The 17,220-nt window shown below is 44.1% G+C and overlaps 1 protein-coding gene across 2 annotated transcripts; it reads right to left on the bottom strand.

Annotated features, from left to right (window-relative positions):
* Positions 1 to 6,835: 6,835 nt before the first annotated feature.
* LOC141098740 (uncharacterized) lies at positions 6,836 to 11,173 on the bottom strand. 2 transcript variants are annotated; one of them, XR_012234344.1, is made up of 3 exons: positions 10,927 to 11,173; positions 8,877 to 8,964; positions 6,836 to 8,473 (listed from the first exon to the last, which is right to left on the bottom strand). XR_012234344.1 is itself a non-coding variant. In XM_073586710.1 (2 exons), the coding sequence occupies exon 1, from the start codon at positions 10,776 to 10,778 to the stop codon at positions 9,006 to 9,008; it is 1,773 nt and encodes a 590-aa protein (XP_073442811.1). In that variant the 5' UTR covers positions 10,779 to 11,173; the 3' UTR covers positions 6,836 to 8,473; positions 8,877 to 9,005. The 2 variants fall into 2 exon arrangements, 1 of the variants encoding a protein (XP_073442811.1); XM_073586710.1 differs by having other exon boundaries at positions 8,877 to 11,173.
* Positions 11,174 to 17,220: the final 6,047 nt, after the last annotated feature.

Here is a 17,220-nt window from a genome sequence, read left to right as displayed (position 1 = left end):
ATCTACATTTATCACCCCCTTTGACTGTACGAGTCCACGGTCATGCCCTTCGGCATGACAAATGCCCCTGCTTTGGGGACTGGAGAAGTACGCCGTGGCGTACCAGGATGACAATGCCGTCTTCAGTTCCATCTGGGAGTATCACCTTCAGCAGCTCCAGGAGGTGCTCAAGCATGTTCAATGTTCAATAGGCAGGTCTGACCATCAAGCCGGAAAAGTGCCAAATGGGCATGAGCAAGGTTCACTACCTGGGACACCGGTAGGCGGGGGTTCCATGAGTCCAGAGCCAGATAAAGTGGATGCATTCAAGTCCTGGCCCACCCCAGGACCAAGAAACAGGTGATGTCCTTCCTGGGCACTGCAGGGTACTTTAGGCGGTTCGTACAGGACTATAGCGCCCTCGCAAAGCCCTTGACGGACCTCACCAAGCAGAATCTACCCCAAACAGTCAACTGGACAGATGGCTGTGAGGCGGCCTTCCGAGCTTTGAAAACAGCTCTGTGCAACTCTCCAGAGTTGAAAGCAGTCGACAGTAGTTGCCCATTCCTGGTACAGACAGATGCCAGCGAGGTTAGGCTTGGTGCTGTGCTCAGCCAGGTCGACCAAGAACCAAGAGCACCCCGTGTTGTACCTGAGCCGGAAACGTCTGCCAAGGGAAGTGGCATACTCCACATCGAGAAGGAGTGCCTGGCCATGGTCTGGGTGCTGCAACGATTGTAGCCCTACCTGAAAGGGTGCACCTTCAAGATGGTAACTGCCCACAACCCTTTGAGCTGAGGGCAGTGTCCGGAACCAACAGAAGGTGGGTACGCTGGAGCCTTGCCCTCTAGCAGTACGACTTTACTGCACAACCCAAAAAAGGCAGTGAGCATGGAAATGCAGATTGGTTGTCCCACTGGGGTGAACGTAATGAGGAGCGCATGGGTCCTGCCTCCTTAGCGCACTCTAAAAGGGGAGGTGTAATGATAATGTAAAATATCATGTATGACTTTTCCAGAACATTCCAGAATCTTCCATTCTCTACACTTTCTAGAGCGATGCATAGCTGCCCAGAGACAAGAAACCCTGTTATGAATGAATCACCGAGGAGGAAAAAACAAAAAGCAAGCTAAGCCCAGAAAACCGGTGAGGTTGGTAACTAGCGGATTGCAAACCCCTGATTCTATCCACAACAACTAGCAGTAGCCGTGGAGCGTGCCTACGGTGGTCCTAGACGCCTCGTCACGGCCGGAGAACTAAATAAGCCTAAAGAAAGAAGGGGAAAATCTAAACTGCCTCAGAGCAGACCCCAAAGCAATAGATAGCCCCCAACATGTATTGTCGGTGAAACAAGATGAAAGCACAAACACAGATAGAAAGATAGGCTGAGCAAACGATGGGGACCTCACTAACCAGAAAGGACAGGAAAGAAAGCTGCTGTCTGCAATCACGCAAAAAACCCTGCCAAAATGTCCAACACGTCTGATAGAAAAAAGCCCTGAAGTCACTAGACTTCAATTCCCTATATCAGCACTCAGGTACATTCTGAAGACAGAGCAAAAGAGATCAACTGATCAGAGACAAAATGGGGATTCAGCCCAGTCCCAGCCAGGGCTGGCTGAACACAAAAACTAAGTAAACCAGACAAAAACTCATATGAACTTTAGCAGAGAAAACTTAGCTTTAAGAAGGCAGGAACCAAACTGGAAACCAGAAGCCACAGTCAAGAAAAATCACAAGCAAGAAACTAGGGAGTCGGCTGCCTTAAACCCAATCAGAAACTCCTGATGTCCAATCGCAGTCCTCTTCCTCAGGTGGCCGGTCTGTGCCATTTAGATCAGCTTCATTACCTCCCTACACTAACGGAGTCCAGATAGAGAACTCACTACTCCTCTGTCAGCACAGCCAGGTCTATAACCCTCATCAGAAGCCAGAGGCAAACCCGAAAATGAGCTCACAACAGTACCCCACCTTGAGGAGGGGTCACCAAACCCTCATCCATGCCACTGGGCCGATCAGGACGGGCCCGATGAAAAGCATGAACCAATCTATCGTCATGAATATCAGAGGCAGAGACCCAAGAATTGTCCTCCTGGCCATAACTCTTCCACTTGACCAAATACTGGAGTCTCCGTCTAGCCAGACGAGAATCCAGTATTTTCTCTACCTCATATTCCACATTACCTTCAACCAATACAGGGTCAGGAGGTGCCGCCATAGGAACTACTGGCTCAACATATCTCTTCAACAGCAACTTATGAAACACGTTATGGATCTTAAACGTAACAGGAAGAGCCAATCGAAAAGAAACCGGATTAAGAATCTCCAAAATCTTGTAAGGTCTAATAAATCTTGGCTTGAACTTTGGAGAAGCAACCTTCATAGAGATATTCTTTGATGACAACCAAACCATATCACCCACTTTAATCCGGGGACCAATGGTCCTATTGCGGTTAGAAAACCGCTGGGCCTTTTCCTGGGAGAGAGACAACTTATCCACTACTTGGTCCCAAATCTGCTGCATTCTCTCTACCACAGTGTCAACACCTGGGCAGGCTGAAGATTCCACTTGCCCTGAAGAAAATCGAGGATGAAACCCAAAGTTTCAGAAAAAGGGCGACATCAAGGTGGCAGAACTAGCTCTATTATTTAAAGCAAATTCGGCCAAGGGCAAAAATGAAACCCAATCATCCTGATTAGCAGATATAAAACATCTCAAATAGGACTCCAAAGTCTGGTTTGTTCTCTCCGCTTGCCCATTGGTCTGAGGGTGAAACACAGAGGAGAAGGACAACTGAATTCCCAGCTTGGAACAAAAGGCTTTCCAGAATCTGGAAACAAACTGAACTCTTCTGTCCGATACAATGTTCTCAGGAATCCCATGCAACCGAACCACCTGTTGTAAAAACAAGGGTACCAACTCTGAGGAAGATGGCAACTTTGGGAGTGGTACAAGATTTACCATCTTAGAGAATCTATCACAAATCACCCAGATAACAGTCATTCTCTGAGAGGCAGGAAGATCAGAAATAAAATCCATTGAAATATGGGTCCATGGCCTCTTAGGCACCGGCAAGGGCATCAACAACGCACTAGAGCGAGAACAGGGTTTAGACCGTGAACAAGTCCCACAGGACTGCACAAAATTCCTGACATCACGGGATATGGCAGGCCACCAAAAAGACCGACTCACCAAATCTCTGGTACCAAAAATACCTGGATGACCAGCCAATGCAGAGCAATGAACTTCAGACATCACTCTCTTCTTCCACTGGTCAGGAACATACAATTTTCCCATAGGACAATGCTCAGGTTTGTCCTCCTGGAATTCTTCCAGAGCACGTCTCAAATCGGGCAAGATGGCAGAAAGAACTACCCACTCACCTAAGATGGTAGTAGGCTTGGTTACAATAGGAGAATCAGCAAAGAGACTCCTAGAAAGGGCGTCTGCCTTAACATTCTTAGTGCCTGGAAGAAAAGAGACCACAAAATCAAAACGCGTAAAAAACAAGGCCCACCTAGCCTGTCTAGGATTCAAGCATTTGGCCGACTCAAGGTAAATCAAATTCTTGTGGTCAGTGAGGACCACAACTTGATCTCTAGCTCCCTCCAACCAATGTCTCCACTCCTCAAATGCCCATTTCATGGCTATCAATTCCCGATTCCCCACATCATAGTTGCGTTCAGATGGGGAGAACTTTCTGGAAAAGAAGGCACAGGGATTCATTTTAGATGTCACCGAATCTTTTTGGGACAAAACAGCTCCTGCACCAATCTCTGAAGCGTCTACCTCCACCTGAAAAGGAAGTGAGACTTCAGGTTGCGCAAAACCGGAGCAGAAGTGAACCTCCGCTTCAGCTCCTGAACAACAGCCTCTGAAGACCAATTCAGCACATCAGCACCCCTCTTAGTTAAATCAGTCAGTGGTTTAGCAATACCAGAAAAATTAGCTATAAATTTACGATAAAAATTAGCAAAACCCCAAAACTTCTGGAGAGCCTTCAAAGAAGTGGGTTGAACCCAATCATAAATGGCCTGTACCTTGGCCGGGTCCATTTCAATAGTTGACGGAGACAAAAAAAATGCCAAAAATGAAATCCTCTGTACACCAAAAAGGCACTTCGATTCCTTAACATACAAGGATTTCTCCCTCAAAATCCGGAACACAGTCCGAACATGTTCCACATGAGAATCCCAATCCCTGGAAAAGATCAAAATATCATCCAGATAGATGATCAAAAACTTATCCACAAAGTCCCGGAAAATATCATTCATGAAGGATTGGAAGATAGAAGGGGCATTAGTGAGCCCAAAAGGCATCACCAGGTACTCAAAATGTCCCTCCGGAGTATTAAACGCCGTCTTCCATTCATCCCCATGCTTGATGCGAATAAGATTATACCCCCCGAGGTCAAGCGTAGTAAACCAGCACGCACCTTTAACTCTGGAGAATAAATCAGAAATCAGGGGTAACGGATAGTGATATTTAAACGTAATTTTGTTGAGGGAGCGATAGTCAATACAAGGCCTTAGTGAACCATCTTTCTTGGCCACGAAAAAAAAACAGCACCTAAGTGTGAAGAGGATGGTCTAATATGACCCTTCTCCAACGACGCCTTAATATAAGATCGCATAGCCTCGTGTTCAGGTACAGATAAATTGAAAAGTCGACCCTTGGGAAATTTACACCCAGGTCTCAACTCAATTGCACAGTCATAACTCCTATGAGGAGGCAAAGACACAGACTTGCTCTAACTAAATACATCATAAAAATCAGCCAAATAGTCAGGAACATCATGTGACTGGGGAGAGGTGGAGAAAACAGGAGTGTCGCCAAGAGCACACCGACAACCCCAACTCACCACAGACACAGATTTCCAATCAGAAACCGGATTATGGAATTGCAACCAGGGAAAACCCAGAACAATGGTATCATGTAAATTATGCAACACCAAAAATATGCAATTTTCTTGGTGGTCTGGGGCAACCCGCATTATCACCTGGGTCCAAAACTGAGGTTTATTCTTCGCCAAAGGAGTTGCATCAATACCCCTCAAAGGAATAGGCGTCCGCAGAGATGTCATAGGAAAACCACAATGTTTAGCAAAATCCAAGTCCATCAGATTCAAGGCCGCTCCTGAATCCACAAAAGCCTTCGCGGAAAATGTGGATAAGGAGCAGATCAGAGTAGTTGCCAAAAGAAACTTAGGTTGTACACCACCCACAGCAAATGTGTGTGCAAAACGTTTCTCTCGTTTAGGGCAGACAGAAATAACATGAGAGGCATCTCCACAGAAAAACACAGCTTATTATGCCTTCTAAACTCCTGACGTTGCGCCCTAGACAATACTCTATCACATTGCATAGGTTCAGACATTTGTTCAAAAGGTGGCAGCGCCTCCCATGTAGTCTTGCGTTCACTCAAACGCCGATCAACTTGAATGGCTAATGACATAGAATCGTCAAGACCAGAGGGAACAGGAAATCCCACCATAGTATCTTTTAAAGTTTCAGACAAACCCTTCCGAAAGAAAGCTGCCAATGCACCATCATTCCATGTAGTAAGGACCGCCCACTTTCAGAATTGCAGACAGTATAACTCTGCAGGATCCTGACCCTGGTTCAATGCCAATAGGGCTCTCTCAGCTTGATCAATAGCATTAGGTTCATCATATAACAACCCCAAAGCTTGAAAAAATGCATCCACATTAGTCAAAACATGATCTTCAGGTGTCAAAGTAAAAACGCCCAATCCTGGGGATCGCCGCGCAGCAAGGAGATGACAATTTTAACCTGCTGCGCAGAGCTCCCCGATGAGTTAGGCTTCAAGGCAAGAAATAATTTAGTTATTCTTAAAATTCCAAAATTTAGACCGATCCCAAAAAACACATCAGGACCTTGGTTCAACAGCATGTGAATGAGTGAGATAGGCGGAAATTCCCCGCACTTCAGCAGCGAGCTGCTCCACACGATCAGACAATTGCTTAATCTCCATCAAGGAGAAAAAGAAAAAAAAAGAATCCTCCTATGGCCCCAGAGAAAAAGAGGAGAAAATATACATATAAAAAAGAAAAAATTCTGGCACTTTTTTTTTTTTTTTTACAATTCTCTCCTGCTTTTGAGTACCGTAGAACCTGTGGTATGGCTGGTGATTCTGTTATGAATGAGTCACCGAGGAGGAAAAAACAAAAAGCAATGTAAGCCCAGAAAACCGGAGAGGTTGGTAACTAGCGGATTGCAGACCGCTGATCCTATCCGCAACAACTAGCAGTAGCCGTGGAGCATGCCTACGGTGGTCCTAGATGCCTCGTGACAGCCGGAGAACTAAATAAGCCTAAAGAAAGAAAGGGAAAATCTAAACTGCCCCAGAGCATACCCCAAAGCAATAGACAGCCCCCAACATGTATTGTCGGTGAAACAAGATGAAAACACAAACACAGATAGAAAGATAGGCTGAGCAAATGATGGGGCCCTCACTAACCAGAAAGGACAGGAAAGAAAAACTGCTGTCTGCTGTCTGTCTGCAATCACGCAAAAAACCCTGCCAAAATGTCCAACACGTCTGATAGAAAAAAGCCCTGAAGTCGCTAGACTTCAGTTCCCTATATCAGCACTCAGGTATATTCTGAAGCCACAGTCAGGAAAAATTACAAACAAGAAACTAGGGAGTCAGCTGCCTCAAATCCAATCAGAAACTCCTGATGTCATGTTATGGAGCTATGTGTTGGCAAAAGCACAAAGTGTACAGCGCAGTGTGTGCATGGTGTAGTGTGTGTAGCCGGCGAAAGACACACTAATGTATTGCCAACTGCTCTGCAATAAGGTTCGGATACGGCTTTAAAGAAGGCTACTACTTGCATATAACACAATTTTATTATACAATGATTATAAAACACCAAATTAATGGAATGTATGACAATGATATCGAAATAGAAAATAGTATGATATTGCGTATACTTATATATTCAAATTACAAAGGTTTTGGTACATATACTTACATCAGAAAGAAGAGAAAAGAAAAGAATCTTCAATGGGGGCATTTACGTCTGTCCGGAAAATACTTCAACTGGGAGGAGCAGCCAGTGAAGACAGAATGCGTCCTAGGATCTACTACACTGTGGCTCTCACACAGGTCCACAAGCTCCTACCTTCAGTGACTGCTTCACCAGCTTTTATATGCTTTAAACAAAGGCTTACTCAATATAATATTGTGTAAACGTGAAAATACACAAGTTAGTTGTTTGATGTTCCAATCACATGACAGTAGCCACCTATCATGAATAAATAACATCAAACAAATCTTGTGTCTTCGGACTATTTACTCTTGCCCTGATATTTACATATGATAACAAAGTTTCCAACAACTTTCTATGACTAGAGCCCTAGCACAAAATATATATACTTCAGACTACAGTTAAAGAGATCTCTAAGATTGAATATACTATAATGGGTTTCAAATCGCCAACTATATTCATTAGGCTCCTCCATCCATATTTCTATAACCTTATGTATAATAATGTGCAACTGTCCATATGCCTAGTCCACTTTTTAACACCCATATGACACAAATATCAGATGATGTCTTGTCAATAAACTGCACCATTCACTGATCTTAAAATTCAAGTAAGTCAACAGCGTACACAAAGGTTAATTCTTTCCAGTAATCCAGATTAAACATACTGTTTCAACAAGCATTGTCTTTCAGTATACTCAACACACAGGCTGCATTTCAATAGCCATTGCAGGTCTGACCTCATGAACCCTGGTACTGGATATGTGGCCTTCTAATGCTGACATTACAGGTTAATTTCAATATGGACTAATCATTATATTACAATATGTAGGCTATAAGATATCCATATTTTTATTAGCACCACAATCCACCCTTGGATATCTTATAGCCACACATTATTTATCCAACAACAACAAACCAATGTATGCACAATACAAATTACTCCTTAAAGTTAACCTAGAGCTAACACCTGACCCACTAGCTATATTAGTTGGAATATAACGAAAAGTGATATTTCCAAAGTAAAACATCCCACCTCTAGGCATTCTTACATGTTCTGTAAATGATGGAGGATCACTATTGCCCACCCTCATACTTTTACACTTTTTATCTGAACTGGAGCCACATATAATAGCCCTCTCCCCATCCCCAGTGTGATTCATCATATTTAATGTTTATCACAAGTCCACTGACAGCATGGATCAGCTGGCATAATTCTTGGAATCCTTCTGCTAATCATTTCTCCCATTAGAAATTTTCTTCAGTACAGTTCACATCTTGGGTCACATCTTGGTCTTTGTCCTTCAAGAATGGCTAGTGTTCATCTGTTCATCCACTGAGCCAAGTAAAGCCATAGATTCTGTTTGGTTTTCAGAAATCCACACTTTCCATAGCTGGCATCTGTCTGAAGATTGCTTGGCTCTTCAAAGCAGTCGCACAAGATGAAAGCAATAATACAACACTTACAGATCAGATTTTGATCTAAAGGGAAAACAAAAACATTATTATCTGAGATCACTTTGACTGCTACTTCAGAAATGACCTGAGCAGATTCTGGACACCTAATTGATTCCACCAAATTTTAGAAATCCACTGGCTGAGCTATTCTAGCTTCTCTCTGTATTATTGACATGTCACTTTACTCAATATTCATACATTTCTGCTGGATAAATCTGATCTATCATATTACCTCCATTCATTGAAATATCAAACATCACTGTTCAAGGTGCAACGGATTTTACAAACCTATTATGTTCCTAATTGAAAATAAAGATTAAAAACATACATAAAACTAAACCACAACTTTTAGCTAAATACAGTCCAATTCATCACAATGGGATAATTACTTATTTAATTGTTTGCAAACAATTATTTTAACCTTTACCTTTGAGCTCATTAGTCTAACCCCCATGTCTTATATATATAGCTAAATACATTGAATCCGATCCCTCTGAAAAACTGGTTTGTCCAGTCTGAAAGAAAAAAAAAAACACAGAAAGGTTAGAACACTGTCTTAAAAGGATAACACAGGAATGATTACTGGTGACCAAGGTAAAATAATCCAGCCCCATAGATAGAACACAGGAATAGTAGCACCATCTTTTTGAGGTCTACAATATGACAAGTTCTGCTCTTTCCCAGTCTCACTCTTATCCACCGTTGGGATCTGCATTTCTTGCGACTTTTGTGCAGGTGTAGCAAAGTCGGCTTTTTTACATGTAAATTCAGTATCGTAGATGGCAAGTCCTTCCTTATTCTCAATACCATCAATATTCTGGTGCAATGAATGGCTCTCTGGTCTGGTATTACAATAACGTCTAATGTGGCCCATCTTCCCACATTTAAAGCAATACCTAGGCCTGTAAACAGTAGACACATTCTCGGATACTTCATCCTGCTCTTTTGACTTAAGACACCACTCAGTTAATAGTTTTACAAATCTTTCATATGAACTGGTATTTCTTAGAGACGCTCTTGTGGCATAATCTACATTACAATGATTTGCCATTGAAAATAGAAAACTAGGATCATTCTGAGACATATCTGGATGATTGCAAACATTTCTGTACAATGCCAAATAATTACTACAGAACAACATGGGATCATCAGATCGCCTGAATCTGAGCATTGCCGGGGCCTTGCCACCCCTAGTATTTCTTCTACTTAAGGTAGATTGCAACTCAGATCTATTAGACACCCTGCAATCTTCTACCTCATTCTGGTTTTGCTCCCCTGTAGCTGTCTCTACAACCTGGGTCTGGCAAATATGATAAGCTTTTAATGGGTTAAGAAGAGGATCCATTTCCACCTCCCCATTAAAATGATCATCCCCCTGTTCTGGGTTGATGACAGTTTCGGAGTCAGTTGACTCCTGTGCATCACCATCCCACTGATCTGGGTTCCTCTCCATCTCTGCTATGGCCTGAGCTTTCTTCGTTTTCACCTTCCCTCTCTTCTTTCTGCACTTACACTGATTTACAGCAGACTGTCCTGCATCATGCTGAGTTCCAACACATTTGTCCATTACCAACTTATTCTGACCCTGTGCAACCACCAATGCATTCTGGGCCTCACATAGCTGTATTTCCAATTCCTGCACTTTAGTTAACATTCTTTGCAGGATCCAGCCACACTTACCAAGAGCACATAATTCTTTCCCTTTTTCTACTTTTACTTTCTGCAACCATTTTTCTACATCAACTAGCTTTGCATCTTGCCAATATTTGTCCCAACGTTCACTTGAACCAACACTGTGCGACCACATAGTCGCCAACATATCATATGGGGTTTGGGTTTCCTCCCACCCTGGAGTCTCAACAGACTCACTTACAACCTCTTTTTGTTCCATTTCTGACAACTTTCTTTGCATATGGGTGTTTTGCTCATGCATATCTTGGTATACACTGAGTAAAATCCACATACACCGTCCTAAAGACTCTACATTACCCCTGAGTACTTCAACAACATCAGGGGTAAACTGCATCACCTGCCTTTGCAGGGATAGCCTCGAGTAATTCAACAACATCGAGGGGTTAACCACATCACCTGCCTTAGCAGGGATCCCCATGAGTAAACCAACAACATCATGGGTTAACTGCATCACCTGCCTTTGCAGGGATACCCCCGAGTAATTCAACAACATCGAGGGGTTAACTGCATCACCTGCCTTTGCAGGTATCCCCATGAGTACTTCAACAACATCATGGGGCTCTGAGCCCTTGAGCTTATTCTCCCAGGGTTCTGCCAATCCACAACAATGCATTTCCTGCACTAAAAACCCAAACATTTTGGCCTAGTGCCAACAAATTACTATCCTATAAAATAAGTTAGGACGTGAGGATTATTTCTTATCCCAACAAAGAAAAAAAAAACTTCTGAGCCTTCTGCGTATACTTATATATTCAAATTACAAAGGTTTTGGTACATATACTTACATCAGAAAGAAGAGAAAAGAAAAGAATCTTCACTGGGGGCATTTACGTCTGTCCAGAAAATACTTCAACTGGGAGGAGCAGCCAGTGAAGACAGAATGCGTCCTAGGATCTACTACACTGTGGCTCTCACACAGGTCCACAAGCTCCTACCTTCAGTGACTGCTTCACCAGCTTTTATATGCTTTAAACAAAGGCTTACTCAATATAATATTGTGTAAATGTGAAAATACACAAGTTAGTTGTTTGATGTTCCAATCACATGACAGTGGCCACCTATCATGAATAAATAACATCAAACAAATCTTGTGTCTTTGGAATATTTACTCTTGCCCTGATATTTACATATAATAACAAAGTTTCCAACAACTTTCTATGACTAGAGCCCTAGCACAAAATATATATATTTCAGACTACAGTTAAAGAGATCTCTAAGATTGAATATACTATAATGGGTTTCAGATCACCAACTATATTTATTAGGCTCCTCCATCCATATTTCTATGACCTTATGTATAATAATGTGCAACTGTCCATATGCCTAGTCCACTTTTTAACACCCATATGACACAAATATCAGATGATGTCTTGTCAATATACTGCACCATTCACTGATCTTAAAATTCAAGTAAGTCAACAGCGTACACAAAGGTTAATTCTTTCCAGTAATCCAGATTAAACATACTGTTTCAACAAGCATTGTCTTTCAGTATACTCAACACACAGGCTGCATTTCAATAGCCATTGCAGGTCTGACCTCATGAACTCTGGTACTGGATATGTGGCCTTGTAATGCTGACATTACAGGTTAATTTCAATATGGACTAATCAATATATTACAATATGTAAGCTATAAGATATCCATATTTTTATTAGCACCACAACTAATCAAACATTATTATGGCAAACCATAAATTAACATTTATTTTAAACAAAAAGAAAACTATTTTATTTGGACCAACGTTTTGGGGAACATGGAGGCAATTTTGGGGTGTGTAGAGATGAGGAATGGCTTAAAAGGGGGGAAGGGGTTCTAGGGGAAGGGGAGACGAAAGTAGTGGGGAAGGGAGATCAGGGATGGAACTGGAGGCAGGTTGAGACACAGTGTGAGGTGATGGGGGAGGGAGGGTAAGAGTCCTTCTCTTTTTGGATCTCCTGTTGCCTTGTGGGTCCTGCCTGGAGTGCCTACTACTTTTGGCCATCTTTGTGCTGGATGACCTCCTGGTGCTGGTGGACCTGGGCCTGGTTTTGGCAAATATGGAATGTGGGTCACCCCTCTGCTGCTGATGCTCGGTGGTGGCGGTGGCAGTGCTGGTCCAGGTAGGAGGAGTGGTGGTGGTGATGGTGCTCAAAGCAGGAGTAGTGGTGGTGCTCTTATCAGGAAGAGCGGTGGCGGTGCTCTTATCAGGGGGAGCAGTGGTGGTGCTCATAGCAGGAGGAGCTGAGGTGTTGCTCCTATGAGGAGGAGCGGCAGCGGTTCTCCTAGGAGGAGGAGTGGTGGCGGTTCTACTAGGAGGAGGAGTGGTGGTGGTGCTCCTAGCAGGAGGAGTGGTAGAGGTGCTCCTAGCAGGAGGAGTGTTGTCGGCGGTGCTCCAAGCAGGAGGATTATTTTCGGTGGTGGTGTGCCAAGCTGGAGGAGTTGTGCCGGTGGTGGTGCTCCAAGCCGGTGGAGTTGTGGCAGTGGAGGTCAAGACAGGAGCAACTCTTGGCATGGTGGTGGCAGCAGAGTGACCAGCAGGACTCGGACTTGGGCTGGTGTAGTGGTGTCCGAAAACTAAGTAAACCAGACAAAAACTCAGATGAACAATAGCAGAGAAAACTTAGCTTTAAGAATGCAGGAACCAAACTGGAAACCAGAAGCCACAGTCAGGAAAAATCACAAACAAGACACTAGGGAGTCAGCTGCCTTAAATCCAATCAGAAACTCCTGATGTCATGTTATGGAGCTATGTGTTGGCAAAAGCACAAAGTGTATGGCGCAGTGTGTGTAGCCGGCGAAAGACACACTAATCAAACATTATTATGGTAAACCATAAATTAACATTTATTTTAAACAAAAAGAAAACTATTTTATTTAGACCAACGTTTTGGGGAACATGGAGGCAATTTTGGGGTGTGTAGAGATGAGGAATGGCTTAAAAGGGGGGAAGGGGTTCTAGGGGAAGGGGAGACGAAAGTAGTGGGGAAGGGAGATCAGGGATGGAACTGGAGGCAGGTTGAGACACAGTGTGAGGTGATGGGGGAGGGAGGGTAAGAGTCCTTCTCTTTTTGGATCTCCTGTTGCCTTGTGGGTCCTGCCTGGAGTGCCTGCTACTTTTGGCCATCTTTGTGCTGGATGACCTTCTGGTGCTGGTGGACCTGGGCCTGGTTTTGGCAAATATGGAATGTGGGTCACCCCTCTGCTGCTGATACTGGTGGCGGCAGTGGCTACTGGTGGTGGCGGTGGCAGTGCTGGTCCAGGTAGGAGGGGCGGTGGTGGTGATGGTGCTCAAAGCAGGAGTAGTGGTGGCGGTGCTCTTATCAGGAAGAGCGGTGGTGGTGCTCTTATCAGGGGGAGCAGTGGTGGTGCTCCTATGAGGAGGAGCGGTGGCGGTTCTCCTAGGAGGAGGAGTGGTGGCGGTTCTACTAGGAGGAGGAGTGGTGGTGGTGCTCCTAGCAGGAGGAGTGGTAGAGGTGCTCCTAGCAGGAGGAGTGTTGTCGGCGGTGCTCCAAGCAGGAGGATTATTTTCGGTGGTGGTGTGCAGAGCTGGAGGAGTTGTGGCGGTGGTGGTGCTCCAAGCCGGTGGAGTTGTGGCGGTGGAGGTCAAGACAGGAGTAGCGCTTGGCATGGTGGTGGCAGCGGAGTGACCAGCAGCACTCGGACTTGGGGTGATGTAGTGGTGTCCGATTTGGCTTGGAATGCAGGTGGCCATGCAGTGATATGCAGCAAAAGTCGGTAGTGACTTGAAGCGAGTCAGTGGTGGCACAGGTGGAAATGCCACCACTGACTGCTGCATGTACTGACTCTGCTGCATAGCCTGCAAGAAAGCATTTCTGCAGGCCTGCATCACAGTCAGCTGGAGATCTGGACTAAGGTGTTCCGCCATGACCCGTTCTATTTTGCTGAAAAAATGGTGCGCTGGTCTGTTGAGGTCGGCTTCCAGATGGTCAAGGCGACTTTCGACAGACTGGAAGTGGTGGTCCATGTGGTTAACACCACTTTCCACTCAGTTAAAACCGCTTTCCACTCTGTCTGCCACCGCCTTGAGGCTATTCTGAAAAGCTGAGCTCAAGTGAAGGAACTCGGGCATGACATTCCTGTCCGAGGCCTTCTGCCACTGGTGGGAAGTGCCCGCAAAACCAGTGGCAGAGACCTGGGACAGGGGAACACCTGATTGACCAGCTTCCTGGTCTCCAGATGTCTGTGTTGCTGACCTGCAAGATGCTACCTGGCTATTGGATAGCTGAGATGGGTCCGAGTTCGTTCGATGAAGGACCGCTCCAGGGACAGGTTGCAGGGTGCTGCTCCAGGTGCTGTAAAAAGAAAAGAAAAACATTAGCATCATACATTTACAAGCACCAACTGCTGTGGAATGGAAAAACACATATTAATACACAATAAAATACACCAAAATACTTACGCTCTGGTGGCAAGGACCGGTCTTAGGAAAGCCAATGCCCGATGATAGCGGTATTTTGCTCTGGTCCTTGCCGCCGAACCACTGCGAACCTGGCCCTCATTACAAACATCCTTGTTGAAGCGGTCCTTCATCGAGTGCCAACGAATTCTGACTTTCTTCACTGTGGGAAAAATAAATAAAAAAAATTATACAATGCACTGATGGCCAAATCTCAAGCATCACACACACCTGTGTGAGCACAGCCAAGAGTCACTGCGGCATCACACAACAATACAGTAGACAATGCACTCACTTTTGGCCATGATAACACAAATGTGTATCATGGCAGAACATATCTAGTATGACACACAACTGTGTGATCACAGCTAAGGTGACTGCGGCATCACAGTCAACACAATACACAATGCACTCACTGCTGGCCATGATAACACAGTTGTGTATCATGCTAGAATATATATAACATTACACACACCTGTATGATCACGGCCAAGAGTCACTGCGGCATCACAGAGCATTTAAATACTTCCGAAAATCCTTGCGGACCCTTTGACAGGCATTGTCCCAGCCCTCCATCCCTTCATCAGAGCTGCGATCACCTCATTCCATAGCCGCCGGGTCACCGCTGTGTCCACGTGCTGTGAATCACGGCTGTCCCACAACGGGACTCGCTCCTGGATCAACTGGATGAGGGCGTCGTTGTCCAGGGTGATTTCTTGGTCCCATTGGGGAGCCTAGAAAAAAAATAAAAAAGTTAGAATCTTGGAAAGATTTTGAAATGAAAAAGAATCATAGAATCATAGAATCGTAGAGTTGGAAGGGACCTCCTGGGCCATCTGGTCCAACCCCCTGCTCAAAGCAGGATTCGCTAAATCATCCCAGTCAGATGTCTGTCCAGCTTCTGTTTGAAGACTTCCATTGAAGGAGAACTCACCACTTCTCATGGCAGCCTGTTCCACTCATTGATCACTCTAACTGTCAAAAAGTTTTTTCTAATATCTAATCTGTGTCTCCTCCCATTCAGTTTCATCCCATTGCTTCTAGTCTTTCCTTGTGCAAATGAGAATAAAGTTGATCCTTCTACAATGTGACAGCCTTTTAGATATTTGTAGACAGCTATTAAGTCTCCTCTCAGTCTTCTCTTTTGCAAACTAAACATTCCCAAATCATGCAACCTTTCCTCATAAGACAGGGTTTGCAGACCGGTCACCATTCTGGTCGCTCTTTTCTGAACTTGCTCCAGTTTGTTGATGTCTTTTTTAAAATGTGGTGCCCAAAACTGGACACAATATTCCAGATGAGGTCTGACCAAAGAGGAGTAGAGGGCAATAATGACTTCACATGATCTAGACTGTATGCTTCTGTTAATACATCCTAGAATTGCATTTGCCTTTTTTGCTGCTGCATCACACTGTTGAATCATATTCAGTCTGTGATCTATTAGTATACCCAAGTCTTTTTCACATGTGCTGTCACTTAGCTCTATTCCTCCCATTCTATATATGCTTTTTTCATTTTTATTGCCCAGATGTAGTACTTTGCATTTCTCCCTGTTAAAAACCATTCTGTTAGTTGCTGCCCACTTCTCCAGTTTATTTAAATCTTTTTGAATCCTCTCTCTCTCTTCTCTAGTATTAGCTATCCCTCCTAGCTTTGTGTCATCAGCAAATTTAATCAGTTTACCCTCAATTCCTTCATCTAAATCGTTGATAAAGATGTTGAACAATACAGGGCCCAGGACAGAGCCCTGTGGTACCCCACTTGAGACATTCTTCCAACTGGATGTGCAGCCATTTACGACCACTCTTTGGGTCCGATCACTAAGCCAGTTATGAATCCACCTAACAGTTGCCTTGTCCATTCCATACTTAGTCATTTTTTCAATAAGGATTGTATGAGAGACTTTGTCAAATGCTTTGCTGAAGTCAAGATATACTATATCTACAGCATTTCCATGATCCACCCAATCAGTGATACCGTCATAGAAGGAAATTAAGTTAGTCAGACATGACTTATTAGTTACAAACCCATGCTGACTCTGTTTGATCACTTCATTCTTATCCAGGTATTGACATACATGTTGTTTAATAATTTGTTCAAAGATCTTTCCTGGTATAGAAGTCAGACTCACCGGCCTGTAGTTGCCTGGGTCCACCTTCTTCCCCTTTTTGAAGATAGGAACAACATTTGCTCTTCTCCAGTCTTCTGGCACTTCATAGAATCATAGAATCATAGAATCGTAGAGTTGGAAGGGACCTCCTGGGCCATCTGGTCCAACCCCCTGCTCAAAGCAGGATTCGCTAAATCATCCCAGTCAGATGTCTGTCCAGCCTCTGTTTGAAGACTTCCATTGAAGGAGAACTCACCACTTCTCGTGACAGTCTGTTCCACTCATTGATCACTCTGTCAAAAAGTTTTTTCTAATATCTAATCTGTGTCTCCTCCCATTCAGTTTCATCCCATTGCTTCTAGTCTTTCCTTGTGCAAATGAGAATAAAGTTGATCCTTCTACAATGTGACAGCCCTTTAGATATTTGTAGACAGCAATTAAGTCTCCTCTCAGTCTTCTCTTTTGCAAACTAAACATTCCCAAATCCTGCAACCTTTCCTCATAAGACAGGGTTTGCAGACCGGTCACCATTCTGGTCGCTCTTTTCTGAACTTGCTCCAGTTTGTTGAT

The sequence above is a fragment of the Dendrobates tinctorius genome, unplaced genomic scaffold, assembly GCF_039654945.1.
Source record: "Dendrobates tinctorius isolate UK_male_01 unplaced genomic scaffold, ASM3965494v1 ptg000095l, whole genome shotgun sequence".
NCBI classification, from domain to species: Eukaryota; Metazoa; Chordata; class Amphibia; order Anura; family Dendrobatidae; genus Dendrobates; species Dendrobates tinctorius.
Note: the sequence above shows the minus strand (reverse complement) of the source record. Positions and strands in the feature narration are given on the sequence as shown.